At 35.5% G+C, this 27,911-nt stretch overlaps 1 protein-coding gene across 4 annotated transcripts in view; it reads left to right on the top strand.

The window, feature by feature from the left end:
- Positions 1 to 27,911, top strand: part of HELZ (helicase with zinc finger) — a 293,362-nt gene that overhangs the window by 154,588 nt on the left and 110,863 nt on the right. For 3 of the 4 annotated variants that reach the window (XM_069076606.1, XM_069076608.1, XM_069076609.1), the window contains 3 exons: positions 5,031 to 5,210; positions 5,758 to 5,862; positions 23,609 to 23,787. In XM_069076606.1, coding sequence (XP_068932707.1) covers positions 5,031 to 5,210; positions 5,758 to 5,862; positions 23,609 to 23,787 — 464 coding nt within the window. The remainder of the gene's footprint in view (positions 1 to 5,030; positions 5,211 to 5,757; positions 5,863 to 23,608; positions 23,788 to 27,911) is intronic. The other variant, XM_069076607.1, reaches the window with a different exon arrangement.

Here is a 27,911-nt window from a genome sequence, read left to right as displayed (position 1 = left end):
AGCAGGAGCTGCTCTGCCTTCATGTTGCTTACCCCAGGAAATTCTGTCCAGCTTGTGCTTTTCCTTAGCCCCTTCCTGTTACCCATGGATGGGTTCATACCTTGTTTCTTTACAGAGGCTTAATTTGAAACTAGGTACTAAGTACCCGTTAGTTTGCCAATACAAAGGGATCTTCAAATTTCATTACTATTAGAATGTAGTACCTCAGAATTGTTTCAATTTGCATTTCTCTCATCATTAGTAATTTAAAGCATTTTTTCTACATTAAACTATGGATAGTTTTAATTTCTTCATCTGAAAACTGGCTGTTCATATCCTTTGACCATTTTATCAGTTGGGAAATGACTTGTATTCTTATAAATATGACTCAGTTTTCTACATATTTGAAAAATGAGACTTTATCAGAGACACTGGTTGTAAAAATTATTTCCTAGTTTTCTGCTTCCCTCTTAATCTTGGTTGCATTGGCTTTGTTTATGCAAAAACTTCAATTTAATGTAATCAAAATTATCCATTCTGCATTTCTTAATGTTCTCTAGCTCTTGTTTGGTCATAAATTCTTTTGTTCTCCATAAATCTGACAGGTAAACTATTCCTTTCTCTCCTAGTTTGCTTATAGAGTCAGCCTTTATATCTAAATTGTGTACCCATTTTGACTTTATTTTTCTCACTTAGTTTAAGATGCTATTCAAATACCGCCTTCTGTAACAAACCTTTCCTGATGCCCCCAACTACTTGTGCTTTTCCTCCCCAACTACCTTGCATTTAATTATTTTGTATATATTTGAATTTATGGTGTATTTATATTGGTACTTGTTGTCTCCCCATTAGAATGTAAGCTCCTTGGGAGTAGAGATTGTTACTTTTTTTTTTTTTTTGTACTTGTGTTTTACAAATAATACATGGGAGGCACTGGAGTTTTTGGACTCCAGCTTCTAACAGATTCACTCTTGATCTGGGCAATCAGGAAAGGAGAAAGACAACTTTGGAGGGGTTAATAATCTTACTTTATTCTAGTCTGTTCTTCTCAGTGGGAGTTTCTGATAATGGGAGCACCAGCTCCTACAGCTTTCCCTAATCACCCTTCTTACAGGGCCCTACAAGAAGGGGGTGCAGCTACTCCTGTGTCTCTGTGGGGTCAATCGACATGGGCATAGTATTCCAGCTTGTGCATTCCCCTCCAGCCACAATGACGACCTGTTGAGGCAAACACAGATTCCCCCTAAGCCTTGATGGGGGCTAATCTAGACACACACAGCATTACATGTTCCCCTATGGGTTCCCCATTTACTGACCACTGCCCACTTGCACTAGGGCAACAGACAAAGAAGGCATATTGCCAGCAATAGCCTCACAAGTTTACATTATCTTACATTTATATCTCTCTGTGCAGTGTCAGTGCATATGTACAATTTTAGACACAAATGTTTATATTATTTATCATTGTATAATACTGTGCAAGCATGGTGGAAATATTTACAAGTCATGAGCCTAGGAAATAGAGATTGTTATCATGGATCCTGGGAAACTTAACTCTAAGAAAGAATAACACAAATTCACCTTACACACACTGAAATCTACCTTACATACAACTTGTATTCCCAGTACCTAGTGTAATGCTTGGCACAAAGCAGGTGTTTATTTATTTATTTATTTTTAAAGTAATCAGGGTTAAGTAACTTGCTCAAGGTTACACGGCCAGTTATTATTTCTGGGTGTGGTGCTAAGTATCTGAGCCCAGATTTGATCTGCGGGTCATCCTGACACTGGAGCTGGTGCTCTTACTCGCTGAGCCACCTGGCCGCCCCCAAAGTAGGTGTTTATTAAATATTTGTTGATTGGTTGATTGATTAATTGAAGAGTGACCTTGGGCAAATCACTTTGCTTCTCTGAGACCCTATGGTATGAGCAGTTTCTGTCTGGGCTATTTTTTTTCCCCTCATCTCTGCTTTTTAGGCAGAGAAACTGGTTGGGAAATTGCATCAGTGGGGTGAGCTTTAGTTTCTTGGACCAATAAAGTCTGAGTGCTGAGCCTTGATCCTGTTGATATGGCTTTCTAGTTGCCTAAGGCATTGCCATGTTGATTGGGCTAGTTTCTCTAAAAAAGCTACATATGAGACTTAATCTGGCAAGGTGGCTTAGGTTAGAGCCATTGATCTTTTTTTTTTTTTAAAGCAATTGTGGTTAAGTAACTTGCCCAAGGTTACATGGCCAGTTATTTTTGTGTGGGTGTTAAGTATCTGAGGCCAGAAGGATCCTGGGTCCTCCCAACTCCGGGGCTGTTACTCACTGCCACCTAGCCGCCCCTAGAGCCATTGATCTTAATTTCCAGTTGCCTAGGGCATAAAAGGCTTGCCCATGAGGAATCAGTGCCTCTCAGACTCAATGACATCCTTCCCAACACAATCTGCTGACTAGTTAAATTTCTAGATAGAGGCAAGGCTATCCTTAGTTTCCTTTCCAGGGTATGCCTAAATAAGCCTTTTTTTGTTAAGATAATTTTATGACTGCCCATTTTTTTCTGAATTATGAATCTGAAGCATGAGATGTGTTTGAATCAGGCCCAGCTGATACTAATCCCAGTTTCTTCATTTATAATATAGCGATGGCCAGATGAGATAATCTCTCTGACCTGTTTGCTATGAGTATATGATTTAACTGAAGCTTATCCATTTAAGTATGAAAAACTTTTATTTTACTAATTTTGGTAAAATATTTTAAATTAAAAATTATAAACACTGTTAATAAGAACAATTAAATGGACACATATAAGGACAAGAATAAAATATGTGAAGCCTACTTCCTTTAACGAGGCTGAACCAACTATGGTCACAAGCTACAACAAACAATAAAGATTCTTTTATTGTGTCTTTTCTTTCTGGCTTGTCCTTTGACTCAAGTTTTTCTTCCTTCTATTTTTTCTTCTTCCAACAATGCAAGTTGTCCTTGGTGTTTATAAAATTCTGTTTCTGCTGATTCTTCTCTGCATTGTGTTGTATCATTTTTTCAGTATTTGTTTGTTTTATATTTATCATTTTAATGGTATTGTAATATTCAGTTACATTAACATACTACAATTTATTTAACTATTCAATAATTACTGAAATCCGGCCTCAGAAGCTTAACAGAAAAACTAGCTGTGTGACTTTGGGTAAGTTACTCAATCCCAATTGCCCTCCAAAAAGAAAAAAAATTACTGGACATATAAGTTAAGATTAAAATACTTGAAAAATTCATTTTCTGCTTCCTTAAACAGGGTATATCAAAAGTAATCCAGCATAATCATTTTGAATAATAATTACTATAATGTTAATTCATATAGAAGTAGGGATAGAAAATAGTTTTGTGACTTCATTAGTCTAGGAAACTCCTGGGAGAGAAAATTCCCTCTATCAATGCAGTTTGGTACCTTCTCCACGGCTTAAAGTACTGGAAAGTTACCTAGAGTGCTAAAAGATTAGATGATCAGCCAGTTAGTGTTAAAGGTGGAACTTAATCCCACTTCTTTCTGGTTCTGAGGCCAGCTTTCTATCCTTTGCACCATATGATATGTCACGGGTATGTAATATAATAATGACCTTGAAGACTATTGATTTGATAGAGTAATTTACTTCTACAATAAATGGCACTAGATTCCTGCAATTTGGATTTGTGTTTGATTTTTTTATAGTTCATTAGAAGTGTATATAAAATAAGGTCTCACTGAAGGCCCAAGAAAATGTCTCTGAGGAAAAATGCATTAAATTTATTGCATGGGCTATGTGACCTTTATTTTAGTTCCTTGGAAGCCTATTAAAAAAGTATTTGAGTTCTTGGCCATGTTCTGGATCATAAAGGTTTCCAGAAAAGTGACCTTCAGATAGAGAGGTGTTTGTTACCAAATGCAAGGTTAGCTTGTCCAATATAAAGCCCTTTTTAGCTCTCCCCCCCCCCCCTTTTTTTTTTTTTTAATAGCACCCTGTAACATAGCACCATGGTGTTTTTGAAGGAAAATTTCCATAGCTTTTTTCTGTGAATATTTAAGTTAGCCCCTTTCTTCATGCAGAGTACATTTTGCTATCAGAACTATCTACTCATATTGAACTAATATTTTGGCAGACATTTTGATTACAATTTTTTTAGGTTTTTCTTCTAGTCTTCTTTTACTTCCTATACCCACCCATTATCTTCCTCATTGGACTTAGATTATTATGTGGCTAAGTTACTATAGACTTTAATGGGAAAGCATACAATTAATTCCCCACTCACTTTTATCACTGCCATTGCTGTCCCAGTGCAAGTCTTCCAGACCCAGCCAAATTATGACCCTTCGTGCTGCTGTGTGGCAGGTATTCAATGCATAGTATACTTACATTTATATCATTGAAAAGCTTATAACCTTTTTAGGTTTTCTTGAATCAAACTGCCATTTTCTAAATGCTTGACATCTTTGAATGAAAATGGTATTGGTCTGAAAACAAAGCTAATCTTTGAGGTATGTTTTCAGTGTCTAGGTCCAGAATGTATAATTTTTTCGTTTTCCATAATACATCTTTTGATGAATTGGTAATGGAGTCTCTCTCTCAATTTTGTTATATTGACTATGTAAAGAAATGAGCTGGGATTTCTGTAATTTCTGCAGTATATTTCTATATATCTCTGTGTGTATTTGCAGAAATATATGTATTTTTTCAGATGCTTTTATAACATTTGGTAAAATTATATATTGAAACTTTAACAATGAGAAGGTTTTTTTGGTGGAATTTATATTACACTGAATAAAAAAAATAGTAAATAGGTGGTTTGTGATTTCTTCAGGTAATTTGTTAAAATCTTTTATTACCTAACGTAAATCAATCTTTAAGGTTAATTTTTATTTCAACTTGGTTTAATTGTAAATCATTCCCTGACAAAATTTAATAGTGGTTTAAAAAATGTACTTCCAAATAATCACTAGTTTTCTAGATATTTTAAATATTTATTGTTCATTAGTTAAATAACCTGTTGTGTTAAAAATAATTTTCAAAAAAAATTTTTTTTTTTAATTATAGGCAATGGGATGAGCAGTTGGATCCTCGACTTAATGCAAAACAGAAAGAGGCTGTTCTGGCTATTACCACCCCACTTTCAATACAGCTGCCTCCTGTTCTTATCATTGGTCCCTATGGGACAGGCAAAACCTTCACTCTAGCTCAGGCAGTCAAGCACATACTCCAACAACAGGATACTAGGTGAGATGGTGGTATAGAGATTTAGATATTTAGTTAACAATATTAAATAGTCAGTTTTCCCCCTTAAATACTAAGGGAAGGCCAGCAGAAAGTAGAACAAAATTTTCATTGAGTTTAAAAAATTATCTGTCAGTGTTTTGGTGGCATTAATGTTTAATTTAATTACTGTTAAAATTATCTGTTTATAAAAAAGAATTTGCAGTATAGAGAGTAATTGCATTTAAATAGTCTTAAGAACGCTCTCCATTATATTTCAAAAATTATGATGTTAGATCTCTAAAGTGTTCTTATATTGCTTATATTGTACTATATTTTTATCTTACCTGAAAACCTTTAGAAGTACTTTGTATAAAATGTAATTCATTTGAAGGTTTAAAGATGAACATGACTTCATAAAAGCCTCATTAAATCATGTATCATGGAGATTAGTGAGCAGTTTCAGAGAATTGTATGGAAAGATGGCCACTGTCTGCTTTTTTTTTTGATATTTTACTACTTTGATTGTTTTGTGTTTTATCATTCTTTTTATTTGCACCATTTATTCCAGCAGGATTCTCATTTGCACCCATTCTAATAGCGCTGCTGATCTCTACATAAAGGATTATTTACATCCATATGTAGAAGCAGGCAATCCCCAGGCGAGACCTCTCAGGTATTTTTTAAGGCTTATTATGTATCTATAAACATACCTTTATTATTCTTAAGAAAAGGTGTCTGTAAGATAATTTCAATGACTTTGAAAAATTTAAACATTTAAATATATATTGGCATTTGAAAGTTTTGAGAAACAATTTGAAAGAATTTGCATTTAGTGAAAAGTTTTAAAACATCTTACAACTTATTTTCCATACCTAGTAAAGACATCCTTTTTTAAGTTTTACTTATGTGAAAATGTCTTTTCTATTTGAGGAAAGTTTAATATGCTCCTCTAAAAGCTACTGTGATAAAATATTGTAAATATTAGTTAGTTGTATTTTAAAATATTGTTAACACATTTGGCATGTACCCATCATGCAGTAATATTTATAAAAGTAAAATTTGAATGGCGAACCTTACAAGAAATTGTTATAGAGGTTATACATTAGAGAACCATGAAGAGTAAATTGTTTTTTGTTATTAAATGTACTTACTTTGTTATTTGAAAGATTTATCTAAAGTTTTGGAAAGAAAGTGGCACGAAAATTTAAGGTAGAGACAGGAAGCCCTTTGAATATATATAAATGCAAGACATATTTAAATGGGTATAAGTTTATTAGAGATGAAATAATCCTTTTCTTCAGAAAGCAAAATAGAATCACCAAACTATTATACCATTTGCTCTCATTATATCCTAGATTAATGTTTAGTTTTATCATCTTACATACTAATATACCATGCCTTATGTTGTTTGGATTAAATTGCTGGTTACAAATTGATTTCCAATCATAACTCTAAGCCATAATTCACTAAATTTTTATTTTTAGATGATAACTTTTAGATGATAAAATTTAGATTTAGATATAAGATGACAATAAGCAAAATTACTCATTTAGTAACTATGGTAGTATTTTTAATGATTTTATAATCACATATAAACAGTGTAAGTGGCAGTATCAATTATATTGGTTCTTGTTGCTCTCCCTAAATCTAATTCTGAAAGATAACAATGAAACTAGTAATTGCCTTTAAATATCTTATGCTTACATTTTATTGAAAACTGTTTAGTGAAGCAGGATTTATGATGGGAGGATATTATGCTTACTCTGAGAGATAATAGAATGATTTCATTTCTTCAAGTCAAATGAATTTTGGTAGGCAAAATCTTTTCTGGGAATGTTTTTTACTTTAATTTGTTTTTCTGTGAAACACAGAAGATCAATGCCATTGGCATGCTTCTAGAAGTAATAGTAGAATCTCCAAAGTTCTAGTGACTTTGGATGTGAGACTTAAGATTCATTTCTGGGTATGGCAGTTATTGTTTAGCACATAGTGTATTGGGGAATGTGACCTCCTAAATTTACATTTTGGTTAACTGTGATTTGTCTTCCTTACCTTAAGTATTAGGGGATATGATTGTATTTACACTATATTCAAATCTGTTAAATGGGGAAGAGGGCTCTAACATTTATCCATATATGTGTGTGTGTGTGTGTGTGTGTGTATTCCATATATAGAAACCTGTGCAGTTGCAGGGAATATTGAATAGTTCCCCCCCCCCAAAATTCCCCAAAGTGAAATAAAAAAAGTCCTAAGAAACTCTACCACAGTTTGGGAGAAGCATCTAAATATATTCACATACAAACCTAATATCTTACCTCTTATTCTTAAAGCAAATAAAGTTATAAAAAAGTAAATAAAATGAGATGTAAGACTTTGAGAAATTTTATAAAATTATTAACAAACTTATATCAAGTCAGTAGAACTAAGTACTGTGGTATAATTTCACAGTTTGCCAGAAGGCCTATTTTTCCCAAAGCATTTCCTTCATGGTATCTCAAATTTCTGCCTTTACTGTTACTCTTTTAACAAGGTCTAAAGTGTGTTAGGTAAGCTCCTCTTAAAATTTATTTCCTGGAAAAGATAGCAAATTAAATGATTAGGGGTTATTGTTGGGTGTTATCAAATTGGTTTAGAGTTTGTTCATTAGTTTCCTTACTGTTGGGGAATGACAAGGAGAGAATTTATTTGGGTATGTCAGTGTAGGAAATGGAGGACAGACAGGTTTACCTAGAGAAGACACAACAGGAGGGGTGCTAAGTACTTAGGGTTTGACGTGGGTAGTGGCTGACATTGTGACAAAAGTGCTAAACAATAGAAAGAGACTGCTGAAGACTGTATATCACAGTTTTGCTTGGGGCAGATTATTGTAGACTGAGCACATCATCAATATAATAACTGCTGTTGGCTTTTACAGATAATATAAATAAAGTAGTTAGAATGCAAACAGGGATACTGGAAAAAATCTGTTCAAAATGTTTTTGGATGGACCTCTTTAGAAAAAGTTTTGTAATTTTTATTGTCAATTTACTTTATTAGTGTCAGAATTTTTTAAAAAATGAAGTATATAGCAAAATTATTTTGGTTTCTTGCATGTGATATTTGAGATCAGCATCTGATTGTGGCAGAGTTTGTAGTAGAGCTTGTATATTAAGAAAAATATGCATTCCTTGCTTTTGTGTATACCTTTTTGGGTATGACTCTCTGGATAGGTTTGTATGCATTTAACTGTTTCTTTGCTTGGTGCAGGTATGTGCTTTATAGTTTTTCTCTGGGGTTATTTCTCCTGATTTGCAATATTTTATGTACAGTGGAGTAAATATATATATATATATTTCCAGGGCATGTCTCATTTTAAAATTAAGTGAAATCTTTGGAAAGTGTGTAAATAGATATATTTTTGGAAAATAAATTACTTGTAAATCTTATGCTAATTAAAAATGTTTTTGGAAGCATTTTTAACAATCATACGAATACTGTCCCTTTAAATGCAGAACAAAATGAAAGTGTAGAAGACCCCAATTTTTATTCATGAAAAGAATGTTATATTTAAAAAAAATTTTTTTTTTCTTTTTGGACGGGGAAGGTAGGCCAATTGGGGTTAAGTGACTTGCCCAAGGTCACTAGGCTAGTTTTGTGTTAAGTGTTTGAGGCCGGATTTGAACCCAGGTCCTCCTGACTCCAGGGCTGGTATTCTATTCAGTGCACCACCTAGCTGCCTCTAGAATATTATTGTTTAAAGAAAATACTCTATAATCCAATTTGGTCATAATGTCAGTTGAATAATCATAGTTATTCAGTGGAAAGTTGACTGATGTCCAAAGTGAACATGAAAATACAGATTGAGAGGGGTGGCTAGTTGGTGCAGCACCGGCCCTGGAGTCAGGAGGACCCGAGTTCAAATCTGGCCTCTGACACTTAACACAAAAACTAGCTGTCTGACCTTGGACAAGTCACTGTACCCCCAATTGCCCTCCAAAAAAAGAAAAAGAAAGTACAGATTGAGAAATTTAAAATGAATTATTATTGAGAATAAGGCTTTGGTACAAGAGATTTGGAATGGAATTTAACAGCTAATTTTTTTCGAAGTTATTTTAATTTATTTAATTGTTTTCTTGGCTACAGACATTCTCTCTAGATATATTCTCCTTGAGAGTAATAGTATTTATTTTAGATGTATTTTTAAAAAAAGGAAAAGAAAAAGCAACCTTAGACTGCTTTGTAAGAAAGGGAAATTTTTAAACATTTAATATATTCTGCCTGAAGTGTTGCTTGTAAATTTTGATACAAAAACTGCAAATGGTTACATCACATTAATTCAAATTTCCTAACGAGTTGCTTTGTTTGTCTATATATTTTATGCTTCCAATGCAGGTGGGCCCCAGTTTAAGAAAACTGGATTTTCAAAAATCCAAATTTATAAAACAGGTAAATTAGGCAGTTATATATTTGCATATCAGAAGTATTATCAGCTTAAAACAATAAGTATAGAATTCCATTAAATAATTAGTTCCTACATTGTATTAGCATAAAGCTGACTGTCCAACTTTTTAGAACTATATGTATTGTGTAAAGTGAAGTACATATATATTCATCTGAAAGGTTACCCTTGTTTCTGATGTTTCTTATTAAAATGTTTATTGATGCTGTTTTCTCCCATCACTGTCATTTCCTAATGACTCTATTCCCCCTCCTCCCCGACCTGATATCCTAACACTTCATAGTTCACCAATATGGTTTGAAAATAGATTAAGTTGGTTAAATTTACTAATTTTATGTTTTCAGTTTTTTTTAATTAAAATGTAGGTAAAATGCTAAGTCTTAAGGAATCCTATTATCCACATTTTTCTACTTTGTTGAAAGCATTAAAAATAAAGAATATTTGAGAATGGAAGCCGTAGATATGTTAATTTACTTTCATAAATTTGTATAACTTTAAAACTTGTAGCAACTTTAGTATTATCTGGTCCAAGCACCCTTGTTTCACAGATAAGAACATTTTTAGTTCTTTTTGTGGCTCTCATGTCATAGGGCCAAAAGAAGACAAGATTTCATTTTCTTCCAATTTCCTTCTAACTTAGAACTTTAACTTTATTCTTATTATTCAGTGGCCTGAGTGCTTTGAGTAAGCATGTCTCTAATACTTATAGAATGCTACTGCCAGTGTACCTCCATTTTCAATCCTGTGAGAATTAGTCAGGAGGACAGAAACATAGCTGTTAACATGTAGGGCATAAATTGATAAGAAGTAGTCCATGAGAGCAGAGAATCTTTGGTTTATGAAAAGAATACAGGGCATCACACCTTTTAGAAAGGACATTAACAAACTACGGTTTGTTTACGCCAGGGCAACCATGATAATAAGGTTAGACAATATGCCATAAATTGAAGTTGAAGTAACTGGTAAAATTTAGCCTTCATAAAAGAAGACTTTTTGGTGGAGGAGAGATAGTGGAGAACATGATAGATGTCTTCAAGTATTTGAAGTATTATTATAGGTTAGGAGTCCACAGGAGGTCAAAAAAGACAGAAGGCAGAGGAGGGATTGTAGTTCATAGAGAGGAGAATTTTTACTTGGTGTTGTTAGGAAAAAAAATTCCTAATCATTAGAGCTATCTTGAAGTTTTCATGAAATGTCTTGGGAAATAAGTGGGCTCCTCCTCACTGGAGGTTGTCAGGTGAATACTAGATGATCATTTAGGAATATTGTTTGTACAAGGTATTCCTAGTTGGGAATAGTTTGGGCTAGATGACCTCTGATCCTTCTAGTTCTAGATTCTATGAGTTTGTGAATTGTAATTGATAGTGAGAGTCAAATTACTACAGGAATGCTGAAAAAAAGGTTCCACATGAAATGTAGAAAACTTATTTGGTATTCTTTGTTTTGTTCTTTCCACAATAGCACCTGTGGATTTTTTTTAAAGTCTTTTAAATCTACTGTCTACTTTTTTGGTAGACATTTATTTCTTCTATTTAAAATATCCATGCATATTATACCATACTGTACAAAGTATTAGGTTATCCACTGTAATCTAGTGGGGTTCAAGATTCAGCTTTTTTTGAGTTGATGCCGATATCAGATTAGCCAAGAATAGGATCAGGGGATTTATAACAGAAAGAGACCCCTAGAGGTCCTTTATTTTGAGGCCCTCATTTTTTACAAATGATGGAATTTAAGTATGTAACAGATTCTCTTCATTGGATCTCAGTTTTACAGATCCCATCTTCTTATGTATTCCTTATTTAAGCTCTCATCTTAATGTTTTACCATATATTATTGGACAAGTGTCTCAACTTGATCACCAGGAATTAGGTTTTAATATAGAAAAAAGAGATACAATTTAAAGGTTATATATTTTCTTGATTTTAAGAAAATAGATACAGCTTATTTGTCCTGCTGTATGAAGACTTATGATAATTTGACAGAATCTCTTTGAAGCTATGTTTTAGAAATTGCTTAAAAATAAGATCATTGGATCATAGATCTAGATTCATAGGAAGAGACCCTAGAAATTATCCAATCTAACACTCCTTCCCCCCACTCCTGCCAACTCTACAGGTGAGAAAAATTGAGGTTCAGAGAAACCAAATGACCCTCTCAAGATCACATATGTGCCAAGTATCAAAGTCTCTACTCTAAATGGATGAATGATTCCAGAATTCTCTTTTCTTACTTTTAGAATTTGTGTATTATACCAAAATTATGTGTGTTATTAGACTATTAGAACAATTATAAGCCCACATATATACACATATGTCTATCATCTTATCTATCATCTATCTTTCCATCTATTTACCTATCTAATCTCTCAGTTCTAATAGCTAATCACCAAGCACCTATTAAATCCTTATTCTGTGCTTAGCACTGTGTTAGATATTGTCTGGGAGGTTGAGGAAGGGGTAGTGAAAAGGATGTAGAAGTAGAAGATATTCCTCCCTTCCTCTCCCCAAAGCTTATATACTGGTTGAGAAAATAGAATTGACGTATATGAAATGGAGAACAGTTGAAATCTTAAACACTAGTACTATTAATACAATTAAAAGTTGCAGTAATACAATAAAAATTCAAGGAAGAAAGGTCATTCAGGTGGGCTGGAAAGGTAAGCTGGAATAGTTAGAGGTGGCTTGATGAAGGAGAGGTAGAACTTGAGTTGTCTTAGAGATTGAGTAGACCCTAAGAATAATGAAGGAAGAAGAGCATTGCAGATATGGGAATCACACTTTTCTTATCCTCAACAGTGGACTCCTCCTACCATCTGCCTTCTTTATTCCTATTCAAGCTGTGTTGAATGACTGGAAGAAGAAAAAAAACAAAAAATCCCAGTGGACTAGGTTTATTACAATTAATGTTATCTAACAACTAGGCCCTCAGTGTTAACTTGGAAATCTTTTTATTCAATTGTTTGACTTTCCATAGAAGACAGGTGTTGCAAGCCTTTCTCTCTGTTCTTATACTCTCTAGTCCATCTTTCCTCCCTTTTCTCAGCATGTGACCTTACCCTCACTTTACAGAGAAGATGGGGTCTCCCTGTGTTTCTCATTTTCCATCTTCCAAACTTCCAAACTCTCCACATCTTCACCCATTCTCTTTCCCTTTACTCCAGTCCCAGGATGAGATAGCCTATCCTCTTGTCAAGGATAAATTCTTTTCTTGTGTACTTAGGCTGATCCTTGATTTGTCCTTTTGTCTTTTTCCTCTTCAATCTCTTATCTGTTGACACCTTCTCCATTTCACAGACATTCTCAGGTCTTCCCTATCCTTGAATTCCTTTGAACTTCCTCAAGCTGTCACCCTATATTTCTCTTACTTCTCACAGAAAAACTCTTAGAAAGAATAGCTTCCAGTTGCTGCCTCAACTTCTTCATTTGTTCATTTCTCATCTCCTTGTAATCTGATCATTTCATGTCATTTTCTAGTTGTATACATCCTTAATGGAGTCTTTTCTACCACTTCTTGCACATAATTTATTTTTATCATTTGGTAATGTGCTATTGCCTACTTATGCTGACCATGTGTCCTTTGGGTTATTGAGTTTTAGATTTTCATGGGTCATGGTATTCCATAATTTATAGCTATATAGTATCACCAGAAGAATGTGAGTATTAACAAGAGGGACTTTTGTGACAGGGAGAGATCAATGAAAAATGCTGTGCAGTTTCCTAAATCAGATCCAGCATCCTCTCTTATTCCTTTTGATTTCTAGGCCCAGCTCATTGTCCACCTTCAGTGCCTATCAGATAAAATAGTACTTGTAAAGTACTTAGAATAGTGCCTAGCACATAGCTGGCACTTAATTCTCCCTCCCTGCTTTCCTCCCTTCCTTCCTTCCTTCCTTCCTTCCTTCCTTCCTTCCTTCCTTCCTTCCTTCCTTCCTCCCTCCCTCCCTCCCTCCATCCCTCCCTCCCTCCCTCTCTCCCTCTCTTCCCCTTTCCCACCCCTCCCATCTCCTTCCCTCTTCTCTTTTCCCTCACAGTGATTTATGCACTGATAGATTAACTCAATGGACTGTCTGGCCAATTGCATGTTGTAGTCTATATAATAGGCATTTCCCCCTCAATTTGGTTTTTCCTTTTTGGATTGCTAATCAAATCTATTTTTAGTGATTGTGGATTTCATAAAGGAGACTCCGTAGTACTTTGAAACTTGATACTGTTAACACAGTACCATACATAGATTGGAGCTTCTGGATGACCATACCACCCATAGGGAATCCCTCATTCATTTTGACTTTGTATAGGATTTCCTTCATCATAGTAGTGAGTGCTTTAGGCTAGCATATATTTCCCTGTTTTATTCGTTAGTTTGATATTGATAGAGGATTGTTGAACCTTTGTGTCTGAGAAGGAATCCATTATGATCATAAATGTATGAGAACCACCTCACCGGAGCAAGCCTTTAATGCTGTGTTTTGTTTTGCATTACCAAATAAAATTGTTTTTTGGTAATTAAAAAGCAACAAATGCAAGTGGATTTTGTATTAGCTATACTTCATTCACATCTGACTGTGGAGATATAGTTTAATATGGAAAATTATTTTTAAAAACTTGCCTAATATTATGTTTTCATCAAAGATACTCTTGATGTATATATAGATTATTCTTAAAGGAATTTAATGAAGATGAGAGAAGGTAGGCAGATGGCATTTATTGATATTTTGATCATTTTTAAAAATACTTCATAGTATTTTTTCCAGTTGTCTGGCATCTTCCCCTCTTGTATATATTTTTTTAAAGCAATCGGGGTTAAGTAACTTGCTCAAGGTTACATGGCCAGTTATTTCTGGGTGTGGTGCTGAGTATCTGAGCCCAGATTTGATCCAGGTCATCCCAACACTGGAGCCGGTGCTCTTACTCGCTGAGCCACCTGGCCGCCCCTAAGCAATTGGGGTTAAGTAACTTGGCTCAAGGTTACACGGCCAGGTGTTTCTGGGTGGGTGCTAAGTGTCTGAGCCCGGGATTCGATCTCCAGGTCTTCTCAACACTGGAGTCGGTGCTCTTACTCGCTGTGCTACCTGGCTGCCCCCCCCTCTTGTATATTGATCCCTCAAAACTTTCAAAATATTTTGTTCCAGCTACTCTTCCTGTCTTTGTTGCCTTTAGTGCGACTTTCCCTTTGTTATATAGCAGATCATGGACTAAAGTGTTACAGGACAAGTATGGTGGTTTCACTGTCTTTGACAATGAAAATAGTTTATTACAAAAATGCCAACACATCTGTTACATTTTTCATCTGTTTGTTGTCTTCCTTCCAGTTTCATCTGTGAATGCTCTTGGGATGTTCTGGCTTAGTTGGGCTTCACACCAAGGTTTCTGCAGACTTGGTTTTCCCTCCACCACTCTTCGCTGTTTTGTGAGGTGATACTGCTCATAATCTTCCACCATCCTCTTCTGTAACATTTGGCAAATAAATTGATATTCTAGACCAGTGTTAGTTACCCTTAGCTGCCATGTCTAATTATTTGGTGGCTAGGACAGTTTCTAGTTTCTTATCAATCTCCTTGTTGTGGTGATTGATTTACATCAGTTAATCTTCTACAGGAAATGATTATAAACCATGCCATTGTCTTTTCCTTTGTTTTCCATTTTTTGTGCTAATATTCAGACTCAACCTGTCCAGTACTTTCTGACTTCCTCCTTAAGAAAGTAAGTATTCATGACATATAGATATGAGGCTTCTAGACATCCTACAAACTTAGCATTTCTTAATGCTAAACCATATTTTTCAACATTTTTTTTAGGTTGTATCCGCCATTCCATTGGGTATCAGTATAAATTTAGAGGCTAATAATAAGTTCTTTGTAGAATATTTCTTAGTTTTTTTCTCTGAACCTGATGAAGCCTAAAAATGCAAATTTCTTCATAATGGTCTTTTTTTTGCTTGTGCCTTTGGGTGCTTGACAAAACCAATTCTATCAACTGCTTTATTTGACTTTTCAAAGAGAACCTATAAGCCATTTTTTAAATTTAGTGGCAACTTCCTTGTGCCTTTTGACTTCATTTATAATGAAAATATTTATCAGCATGGAGCAGTTCCTCTAGTTCAGCTTATTGGTCATTGGACTGAGATCTCACATTCTGAGTTTTAATAGTTGAATTATGTTTGTAGATGGTTGAAATTCTTAGCTCTCTGCATATGTTTTCCTCCAGTTTGACACCACAGCGTTACTACAGAAATGGAAAGGGGTTTACATATGACAATTTTATTTCTTTCCTTCATGAGACACCATGGCCAAGTCATCTCATAATGGCTAGTCAGATTATAGTAAATCTTTGTACTCTAGGTTGGCCTTATTCAGTGGTATAGTTGTTTTTTTTTGGTGGTGGGGCATACTTGAAGTTTTTCTGGTTTAGTAGTTTTTGAGATATCTTGTGCTATGTTGACATAACATTTGAGAACCTAGAATCACTTCTGTGCTAAGATGAGGTATTGAGGTAGAACTTTTGTGGAATTTATAAACGTAGAGATATTCTAAATTTACAAAAAAATACATATTTTGATTTATATTCCCTTTTTCTAAAATCATTTTTTTATGATTAGGAGTAAACTTAAGACATCATAGATTATAAGAGAATTTGCCTTATGAAAACTTAGAGCTGGAAGGAAGTTTAGAGATTGTCTTATCTAACCACCTCATTTTTCAGAGGAATTAGAATTAAAGAATTCGGATGTTGAAAGGAACCTTAGTAGCCATCTAGTCCAACTGCTAGCAGAAAGGAATCCACATTACAACATACTTGATAAATCTATCCTCTGCTTGAAGACCTCAAAGAAGGACGAATGCTTCTCTCCAAGCATCCTATTCCACTTTTGGATGGCTCTAATTGTTAGGAAGGTTTTCTTGATATCAAGACTAAATTTGCCTCTTCAACTTTAAACCATCACTCCTGATTCTGTTCTTTAGGGCCAAATAGGGCAGATACAGTTCCTCTCTATATGACAGTCTGTGCTACTTTGAACGTTGTTATCATTCCCCTCTGGAGTCTCCTCTTCTCCAGGCTAAATATCCCTAGTTTCTTCAACGATCCTTATATGACATGGATTTAAGACCATCCTTCATCATCCTAGTTGCCCTCCTCTAAGTTGCCTTCCAGTTCTTTCTTCACAAGTGATGTCCTGTACAGAATATAGTACATTAGATGAGGTTTGACAAAGGCAGAGTACAGAGGGACTATTACCTCTGATTCCATGAAGGTATACCTCTTAATGTAGCTGAAGATTGTATGAGTTGTTCATTTGCCCTATTATGCTATTGATTCTGTCAGTTCATAGGCTTAACTTCTTCCTAAGTGTTGGGCTTTACTGTTCTTGTTTGTCTCTTTTTCTTGAAGAGGCAATACCCAGAAAGGCAAAAACCAAAACCAACTCCTGCCCTTAAGGCGCTACATAATAATTAGGGTGACAATATGTAAACAAGTGGCATATACAAAATAGATACACTGTGATAGGTAAGTAACCTTAGAGGGGGAGACTTTAGTGACTGGGTAGGTGGGGGGAGTAGGAAGGCCTCTTGTAGAAATTGGTATTTGAGTTTACTCTTGAAAGAACATAGCCCCATCAATAGAGATCAAGAGGGAGAGTGTAACAGAGCCAGCACAGTCATGTAGAAAGGAGACGAAGTGTCATGTTTAAAGAAAAAAAAGTAGGCCAGTGTGGCTAGAGGTAGAGTGCCTGGGAGGTGAGAAAAGTATAAATGCTGTAAAAATAACAAGAGACCAAGTTATAAAGAGCTTTAAATGTCCAGGGGATGTTATATTGATCCTGGAAGTGTTAGGCAACCCCTGGAATTGATTGAATAGAAGGTGATGTGGCAAATGTATACTTTAAGAAAATTATTTTGGCAGCTGAATGGAAGATGAATTAGAGTGGAAAGAGACTTGCAAGACCATTTAGAAGACTATTGTAATAGTTCAGGTCAGAGATGATGAAGGTCTCTATGAAAGTGGTGGTTGTGTAAGTGGAAAGATGGAAATATACACAAGAGATTATGTGAAGGTAATAATGACAAAATTTGATGATGAATTAGGCAGGGCGATGGTACCCTCAAAAGTAATAGTGAAGTTCTTTCAGAGGAGGGAAAGGTTTGTGAGTAAAGATAATGAGTTCTCTTTTAGACATGCAGCATTTGAGATGTTCACAGTGTCCAGTAGACAGTAGGACTGGAATTCAGGAGAGATTAGGGTTGAGTGTATAGATATGAGAATCATCTGTATAGAGATGATAACTGAACCGATGAGTACTGATATGATCAAGTGAAAGGATATAGAGGAAAAAAACAAAGAGAGAGGTCTCGAGACAGAAACTTGGGGGACTTTTACAGTTAGAGGTTATGACAGAGATGAAGATACAGAAAAGGAGACTGGGAAGGAATAGTTAATTAGGAGGAGAACCCATAGATCTTAGAGTCATGGAAACCCCGAGAAGAAAGAATATCCAGGAGAAGATGATCAATAATGTCAGATAGTGCAGAGAGCTCAGTAAGAGAGAGGATTGAGGAAAAGACCCTAAGATCTTTTATTTAAAAGATGACTGGTAACTCTGGAGCGAACAATTTCAGTTGAATGATAAAATCAATTGAATTTTGAACTTCTAGTCCATGAAAGTCCCTAGATCTTTTTCAAACTGCTCTCTAACCGCGTTTCCCCATCCTGTACTTGTGAAGATTTTTTTTTTGCCCAAGTTTGTGAGACTTTACATTTATTTTTATTGAATGTCATCATACTAGTTTTAGCCTGTTTTCTATCCTGGCAAAATCTTTTTGCATCCTGACTTTGTCATACAGTTTGTTAGGTATCTCCCTCTGTCCCTACCTTTGTGTCATCTACAGATTTGAGTAGATGCCAGCCTTTATCTAGTCATTTATAAACATGTTAAATAGCTTAAGATCAAAGTACTCCAAAGTACCTCCTTCCATGTTGACTTTAAACTTTGAGTTTAATCATCCAATCAAGTTTCCAGTCTATCTAAATTGTATTGTCATCTAGTCAATATCTCTTCATATTCTCCATAAGAGTAATATGAGATAATTTATTAAAAGTATTGCTAAAAAATCTAAGTACATTTACGGCATTCCTTTGATCTGCTGGTTTTGTAATCTTGTCAAAAATGGAAATAAGGTTCATCTTGCCATCACCTGGTTTTGAAACCATTTTCTTTGTAATCTTTGCTTTACTTTCTTGATGCATGAATCATTTATTTAATGATCCCTTCTAGAATTTTCCCAGTAATTGAAATTAAGGTCACCAGCCTATAGTTTTCAAACAAAGCTCAGAGAGGTTAAGTGATTTTCCCAAGGTTACATGACTAGTTAGTATTTGAGCTTAAAACTGGAATCTTCAAGTTTCTGGTGACATGTGTAAAGTGATTATTCACAGAATGACTTACTTTCCTCATACAAAGTAAAATTGCATGAAAAAACAATAAAAACAAAATGTATCTCTTTCATTTTCAAAATTTACTGTTTGGGTAACCAGACAGTATGAAGTTATTCACTTCACAGAATTAAGTTTATAAATTTAGTATTCAAGATGATTATTTCTCTTATTATGTTCTCCTCTTTGTAATTAACATACATTTCTAGTAGACACACCTTTTTTTTTCCCTCTCTTATGGTCTGAAGAGCAAGAGTATTTTATTCTGAGAGAGTAGCTTACTTGTTTCAATTATCAACAAAATCAAATGCTAACCATTATTAATTATCAACAAAAATAACCCATCCTTTACCAAACTAGCTAAGCAAAAAAAATTTTTTTTTTTTTGGAGGGGGGAAGGCAAAGCAATTGGGGTTGAGTGACTTGCCCAGGGTCACGCAGCTAGTTAAGTGTCAACTGTCTGAAGCTGGATTTGAAATCAGATCTTCCTGATTTCAAGGTCAGTGCTCTATTCACTGTGCCACTTAGCTGCCCCTAAGCAAAACATTTGAATGAAGTAATTGATCTTATCAGATTTTTAAAAGAATATCTAAATATAATTATTCATTTTTCTTGTTAATCCTTACCTAATCGATTTCCTATTCTTACGTTTCTCATAGGTACTTTTTATTAGAATAGCTTTTTTAAAAAATAATTTATCGACTTTTCTTAAATATGAACCAAAACTTTCCCGGAATCTATTTGTAGCCCTAGGGATTCAAGTCTCTTCCCCTTAATTCCTAGAATCCCTGCTATTTCTCCAAAGTTGGAGTTTATAAGTGGCATTGATTATAGTGAAAAGAATGCTGAATTTTGAGTCAGAGGAACTGGATTCAAATCCTAGCTCTGCTACTTACTACATATGTCACTTGGAGTAATTCACTTAATGTCTGTGGGTCTCATCTTCCTTACCTGTAAAATGAGGAGGTTGAACTAGGTAAGATCTCTTCTAGCTTGATTTTTTTAACATTTCTAATTAACTCTCTGCAGTTAAGTACTCCATTATTTTTTCCATGTAATGGAAACAGAGTATAATAATGAGTTAGATCATTTTTGTATTAGGAGTGTGAACCTTATGACTTCCATTTTCCATTTTTTTTTAAGCAATTGGGGTTAAGTAACTGCTCAAGGTTACACAGCCAGTTATTTTTTGTGTGGGTGCCAGGTATCTGAGACCGGAACCGATCCTGGGTCTCCCGACACCGGGGCCGGCGCTCTTACTCACTGTGCCACCTGGCTGCCTCTCGTTTTCCATTTAAAGGTAGTAATTTTCTAATGTTCTCTTAAAAAGATAAAATGGATTACCTATTGCTTTGTTGTGCTTACAATTTACATACAGTGACCATCTTGATTTTAACCATAAAAATGAACAGATAATACTTTTTTAAAAGATTAAAAGCAAAAGTGGTTTAACCTTATTTAACCCACTTCTTCCTAAGTAGGGCTCCATTCTTAACTAGAAGTGTTATGTCTTAGAATAACTCAATACCATTTCTGTACACCTGCAGAAAGAGTATAAAAGGCAACCAAGAACTCCTATATTGAGCTTTAGGAGACTTTTTGTTTCAGTAGTTTACAAAGTGATTTAATATTCTGCATTTTTGATTCTTTGTTGTTGGTTCTGCTATAAGAATATCTGATGCTTTGTATTACTATTTCTCCTTCATCCTGCTTTCCACCACCATTGCTCTAGCTGCTGCTTCCTATCTAGTACCTTTCCATATTACCTTGAATGTAGTGGGTGTTTTTATTTGGTGAATTGAATGAGATTCTTTTATTGGATATTCTGCTTTTTGACCCTCTTTGCCTTGGTTTTTTTCCGCATTTTTCTTTCTTATTCTGTTGCTTCTTCTATGTCTTGACTTATGCATGAAAAAATGTTCTTTTTTTCCAAAGTCAGTCAATCTACCACAACATTCCTTTCCTTTTGATTGTAGCACCAGCAGATTATGCTGTGTTATGTGTAATCTTCAGAACTTCATTTTATTTTGTTTGTTATAGTTGTTGTTGAATGTTCAGGTTCTGTTTCATTGTTGAAGATTCTTTCACTTGGTTTTAGACCCATATGTGAGGGAGCTAGAAAATTTGTTCTCCATAAATTTGAGGCTATTTATGTTCTAGTTGTTTGTTAGGCAATACTGAAAGAACAGAATGGTAAATTGTGAAGTGGTGAAAAACAGGGACTGTCTGTATAGTGGAAAAATACTGACTAGATCAAAAATCAATAAAACATGGGTCCATGTCCTTACTCTTCCTCTAACTAGTTGGGTGACTTTGAACCTTAGGCCTCAGTACTGGTCTTCCTCTGTAATTTGAAGATAATAGCTGATATTTATATGGTGTTGTACATTTACAGAACAGTTTACCTATATTACCTCATTTGAGTTTCACAACAATCCTGGGGGAGCATGTGCTATGGGGAATATTATTCTCATTATACATAGAAAGAGACAACCACAGCGATGCTAAGGGATCTCTCAAGGTCACAGAGCTAGGGGGTAGGTTACAGAATCAGGATTCAAACCTGTTTTCTGACTCTAAATCCTGACTCTCTATTTCTACTTCTGCACAAATGCATTTTCTAAGGACAATAACTGCTATGATGAGGAAAATGAGATAATAGATATAAGAAGGCCTCAATATTAATTCAAAGTGGCATTATTGTGGATTCTTGCAGGAAGTTTTAAATTTTCTTGCAACTTTAATCGTAAGCTGGTTATGAGATACCTTTCATATTCGTAGATTCATAGGATGATAGATCCAGAATTGAAGGGATCTTCAAGGTTATTTGACTAAATAACACCCTCAATTTACAGCTGATGAAACTGAGGCTCAGAGCAGCCAAGGGATTTACCCAGTCATATAAATAGTAACCAGTAGCATAATTACTCAAAACTAGGCCTTCTGACATCAAATCCATTGTCGACTGTTACAGAGAATGGACAATTTTGAGTGAGGGGATAGGTTGGGAAACCTGGATAATTTTTTCTGATTCTTCTTATATTAGTCCTTGACTATGTGATATCATTGTGTTTGAGATCTAGGCTTAACTACAGTTTAGACTGCTGTAAATCTTGCAGACCTAAGGCAGGTAGGCTAAGGACTCCCCATAGCAGTCAGGTTCATTGGACTTGCAGTGTTCTATATAAAACAGAGTTTTAAAATACAGCATCTGTTTTGTGAAAAACTTGTAATTTATAGGAGTTATCCATTTGTCAAAGATCAACTTATTAAGGCCCTATAATATGTTATAAAGTAGAAAAGATAATCAGTCCATTAAAAATATTCAATGTATGCCTACTATATGGAAAAGAAATCAGGGCAAGGAATCTACAGTCAGGTCAAAGGAAGATGCTCCTGCTAACCATGTCCTTTTTTTTTGTTCATGTCTAGTTAAATGGATTATTCAGTTTATTAAAAATTGATAAAGATTTTCAAATTAAAGTTCAAAAATCAAAATTCAAAAAAAAGGAATCACTAATCTAGTTCTGTGTTCCCTAAATATCCAATAACTGCAATATTGTTGTCTTGCCCAAGTAGTCTTTATTACAGGGAGCTAGGGTTTTGGGGGGGAGTGGTGGTGGTAATTAATGGAAATGTAAATTCCTAGAATATTAGGCACACTTGTGTTTATGTTGAAGTCCAAAAACATAGAATCCTAAATTTAGAGCCAGAAGGAATATTGAGGGGTCGTTTAGTCTCACTCCTTATTTATAGATGAGGGCATTAAAACTCAGAGCAGTAACTTTAACTTAGACAAGGGAGTAGCCAGAATGTGACTTCAAACCCATTGCATGGCTGTTAAATGTATTCTCATATCATAGATAAGTAGTTACCTATAACTATAGCCTTAGTGGAACTCTGGGCAAGTTAGCATCTTAGTACCCATGCAATTCTGTAAGACTGTGAGTTGCTGAGCGGGTACCAACTTGTTTTGGTAGAGGAATTTTCTTCAGTGGGAGCTGCTCATAAAAATGAAATCATAGGTGAGGTTACTAAAGTTTCATTTATGTGTGTATACACACACACACCCACCCACGATTTTCTTTATTTGTGTGAATAATCCATAATTGATTCTCAATATATTTTGTTTTAACAATATTCTACCTGGAAAAGATATACTTGCCCATGTATTTAAATTAAAATAGCAACATCTCCCTTTTGTTCCTACAACCCACATATTAATCTCTTTTCAATACTGTTGCAAAATGAATTTGAACAATTTAAAAGGATTAGATATGTACCCTCTAGCTGCTCAGTTGTTTTCTGTTTCCATTCCTTTGCTTTTATAAAAGACACTAGTGGCAATTAATTTAAGGTCTAATCAAGTAGTAGAAAATAGGCATTGTGAAGAAATTAACATTAATCTCTGTGGTTGTAAGGTTTAATTGTCAATTCCAAGAAAGGTTGATCTTCCAGTGAGAAAATTTTATCTTACAGACTTCATGCTTTATAAATCAGAGGCTCTTATTATTAAGGTCATATTGAAAATAATCTCTTTTCTTGTTTTCTAGGGTATATTTCAGAAATCGCTGGGTAAAGACTGTCCACCCAGTTGTACATCAGTACTGTTTGATCTCAAGCACACATTCCACCTTTCAGATGCCACAGAAAGAAGACATTCTTAAACAACGAGTAGTAGTTGTTACATTGAATACTTCACAATACCTTTGTCAACTGGATCTTGAATCTGGTAGGCTGCCAAGAAATATAAAAGTTTTAAAATTGTTGGTGACTGGTGAAGAAAGGGGGTGGTGCCTGGAAACTTAATAGTGGATTATAGGAAATAATAAAAAAAGAAATAGCTTTGACTATTGTTGCCTATTTCAATATGGTGGACCAAGGAGCCCATACTCTGAAGGAATGGTATGAGTTTATTGATATTGCCAGTTGCTTTTTCAGTATTCTTGCGATTGAGATGTCATAAGAAGTTTTTCCTTTACCTGGGAAGTAGTTGAGTATGCCTTTATCATACTTTCTCAGAGTTATTCAAATTTTCATTCATATTGCTGTAGTTTGGTGGGCAGACATCCTGAGAGCATTGATGTCCATCATTATATTGATGATGCAATGTTGATTGGGTGGGATGAGACCATGACAGCAGAGTCTTTAGATCTTTTGATGGCTCAGATGACATGGAGTAGGAGATTAACCCCAAGACAATTCGTGGTTTTACCTGCTTAGTCAAGATTTGGGGAATACATTGTAGATGGGAAACACTCAGGTGATTCTTTATGTAGTTCATATTACACTGCTGACAATCCCTTGAAAGCTAAAGCTTAGAGGCTTATGGGACTCTTTGGGTTCTGGAGAGCTCATGTTCCACATGTTTAAATTTTGACGCACCTCATTTACCCTTATCTTTTCCTCTTTCAAGTGGATCCCAGATTAGGCTATATCTCTGGGATACCAAAGTGAGCTGTCCAGCAGACTCTCCCAAGTGTCCTTATGATCCCACACTACCTATAATTTTTGAGGTCTCTGTTCATATGGACAAGACTGAATGGAGTCTTTGGCAGGAAATATTAAATAAGTCTTAGGCTTCTTGATCTGTAAACTCCTTGAATCAACCACTCATTATATTGCTTTTGAAAAGCAGTTTTTGGCCTGTTAATAGTCATTGTTTGCTTCTGAACAGATGGCACAGGGTCTTTCCATCACCTTTCTTTTAGAATTGCTCATTATGAGTTAGGTGAGGCAAAATGGTTCCTCTGATAAGATGAGTAGGGGACAGGAGGCTTCTCTAAATAGAAATGGTATACATATTCAGGATTGTGCTTACCTAGGTGCCTAACGTCTTAGTGTATTTCACAAATAGGTCGTGATTTTACTGAAAGTTGAGACCTTAAGTCTCAGTGCCCCTGATGCTTTGCTTCTTTCACTAGGCCAGTGGGACCATCTACCTGGACTTGGATCTTGAGGAATGTTATTTTACTTGGCTTTGCCCATTATGAGAGAGTTACATGCTGCTTGGTAATCCTTAATCCAGCAACAGGGTAACTCTGAAGGTTAGTGATACTCCACTAGGTCAAGCTATAATCTTCATGGCTAGCATTTGAAAGAACTGTGAGGGGTCAGTCAGATAAATCTTCATCTTAAATAATTGCTGATTGGTGACCTGGGGTCTGATTGAATGGTCTAGGGTCTAGAGAAAACTGGATTGGATAATCAGTATCTCTCCCCTTTGTGGCCAAGAGTGATGAGAAATTTTTGCTGATGCCTGCAGCTATTTGTAGGGCATGTTAGTGCCCATCAGAAACATCATACACCTTCTGCTGAGCTGAATAATCATGTTGATGCCCTTGTGAGAATGGAAGAGATGGAGGACTGGTTACATGGTCAAACTGGACATGGGTGTTGTGATGCAAGCTTGCTGTGGGCATGTGATCATTTGATTCCCTTGACTAAGGATAAGGTTAGTTGCATCTCAGTGATACTCTTCTAGCTAGTAAAAGTACCTACAGTTGAAAGATCAGTATGGCATGATCCTGTGTGAATCTTAACCTCTGTCAGGACAGTTGATGTCCTTGATTATTAAGGTTATTTTTCCCACTTTCTAATAGCTATATCTGAGATGAATTGGTGCTATCCTAGGAGGGAGATGAGATTTCCACTCTATCAGTTTCATGGATCTAGTAGTCTCCAGGAAGATTTACCAAAAGAGGATGGATTATTTTTATTTATTTATTTAATTTTAATGGATTATTTTTAGTTATTGTCCTAACTGACTCCCTCCAACCTTTCTTTATTTTTATCTTTGCTCAATTGCCTGGCCTTGGGCTTTTTGCCCCTTCAGAAAGTTATCTTCATCCTGGAAAATAAATTCAAGTTTCCCTGAATTGATGATAGGTCTCCCTTGTCCTGGGATGGTTTGGACAACTCTTTCCTAGGAAGAATTTGAGGATTAAGAGCTAGAATTGTTGGCAGGTGTTAATGGCATGGAGGGAAGGTGATTTTTTTTGTTCACAATCAAGGTAAATTTATATTTATTTGGAAGAAAGGGGATCTGTCAACTCATTTGGTAGCAATCTTGGGTTCCTGGGTGAAGGTAAAGGTGGGTCTTCATTCATCTTTTACAAAAAAAGAGTTACTTGGGGCGGCCAGGTGGTTCAGCGAATAAGAGCACCGGCTCTAGTGTCGGGATGATCTGGAGATTGAATCCAGGCTCCGACACTTAGCACCACACCCAGAAATAACTGGCTGTTGTAACCTTGAGCAACTTACTTAACCCCGATTGCTCATAAAAAATAAAATAGTTGGAAAAAAAAAAGAGTTACTCCTCAGTTAGAGGCCTCAGCGGGGCAAGGATTTAGTATAATTCCCATGATGGATCTTACTCCCAGGCAGAGTGAAGTTTTGACTGGTGACCTAGGGAACTTTGAGTCAGTGATGATAAGAGCCAACCCTTGGTATCATCTTAGGGCCCAGGACAGGATGCATGCCTTTAGCTTCTTTCCCATGCATAACCTGGATCTGTGCTGGGGATCAGTAATTGCTGGAACTGTTGTCATTGATGCTTTGGCCCTGATATTCTTGGTTTGTTCTTGTTCATTGTTTCTATTTTACATCAGGAGAGCTATTGTGAACTACTCTACATCCCAACTGCCTGACTGTACTTTTATCAATCAATATTTTTTGGAGAGGGGAAGGCAGGGCATTTGGGGTTAAGTGACTTGCCCAAGGTCACACAGCTAGTTAAGTGTCTGAGGCCGGATTTGAGCTCAGGTCCTCCTGACTCCATGGCTGGTGCTCTATTCATTGGGCCACCTAGCTGCCCCATGACTGTACTTTTAAAGAGACTTTTATTTATCATTTGATATTGTAGTTTTGTTTTTTGTCTTTAAGTTTCCTTTCTCATGCAGTTTCTGCTATACTTCTTCCAGAGGTCAGAATTCTTTTAAGGTCTTTTAAATGATAAAAGTTCCTCTAGATGATTTTTGGAACCTTTATTCCCAAAGGTAGGATGTACTTGGAATTTATTTTATGTAAATGAATAGTTTCCCTTTAAGAAGGCAATGGGGCTATTCCTGGGATTTCTTGGTACAGAAGACTAGGGATATAAAAAGCTGACCTTATGGGGGCATTGTTCTTAAGGTTTGGCAATATTTCCACTGTTCTTCAAGATGTCTTTTTAATCTAGCATTGTTACTTTGATAATTTGGAGACAGAAGGTAGTAGCATTTGTTTTAATTACTTTGCATTACTACAGTAATTTTTAAATTGCATTTTATTGAATGGTCCATGACTGTTTCATGGCATTCTAGTCCTGAGTTTGAATTCAATGGATTGGACTGAGTTAGGTTTTTCTGTTACAGAATTGTGATGTGAAGGAGAATTAAGAGTATGAATATGGATCTGAAGTTAAGATCTGAGTGACACAAAGGATGGTGGTGTCCTTTATTGAAAGAGTTCAAAATTAGGGAGGGTAGGTTTGAGGAAAGCTAATGTATTTTGGTTTGACATATTAAGTTTCATATCTACATGTTATTGAAACTATTCAAGAGGCTGTTAGGGGTATAGAACTGATGCTTAGGGGAAATACTTGGGATGAATATTTATAGATCTAGAAGCCATTTGCGTAGAGATACTAAATTAAATACATGGAACTGATGAGGTCATCAGGAGAGACTATAGAGAGGAAAAAAGCCCCAATACAGAGAGCCCTTGGGTTATGAGATTTGGATGATGATTTAGTAGGACTATTGAGAAAATTAGCAACCAAACAGGTAGGAGAAAAACTAGGAGAGAGCAGGGGAGGGAGGGAGGAAGGGCGAGAGAGAGAGAGAGAGAGAGAGAGAGAGAGAGAGAGAGAGAGAG

Source organism: Petaurus breviceps, unplaced genomic scaffold (assembly GCF_028583685.1).
Source record: "Petaurus breviceps papuanus isolate PSGF00001 unplaced genomic scaffold, PetGlider_PUasm1.0 90925, whole genome shotgun sequence".
Taxonomy (NCBI): Eukaryota; Metazoa; Chordata; class Mammalia; order Diprotodontia; family Petauridae; genus Petaurus; species Petaurus breviceps.
Note: the sequence above shows the minus strand (reverse complement) of the source record. Positions and strands in the feature narration are given on the sequence as shown.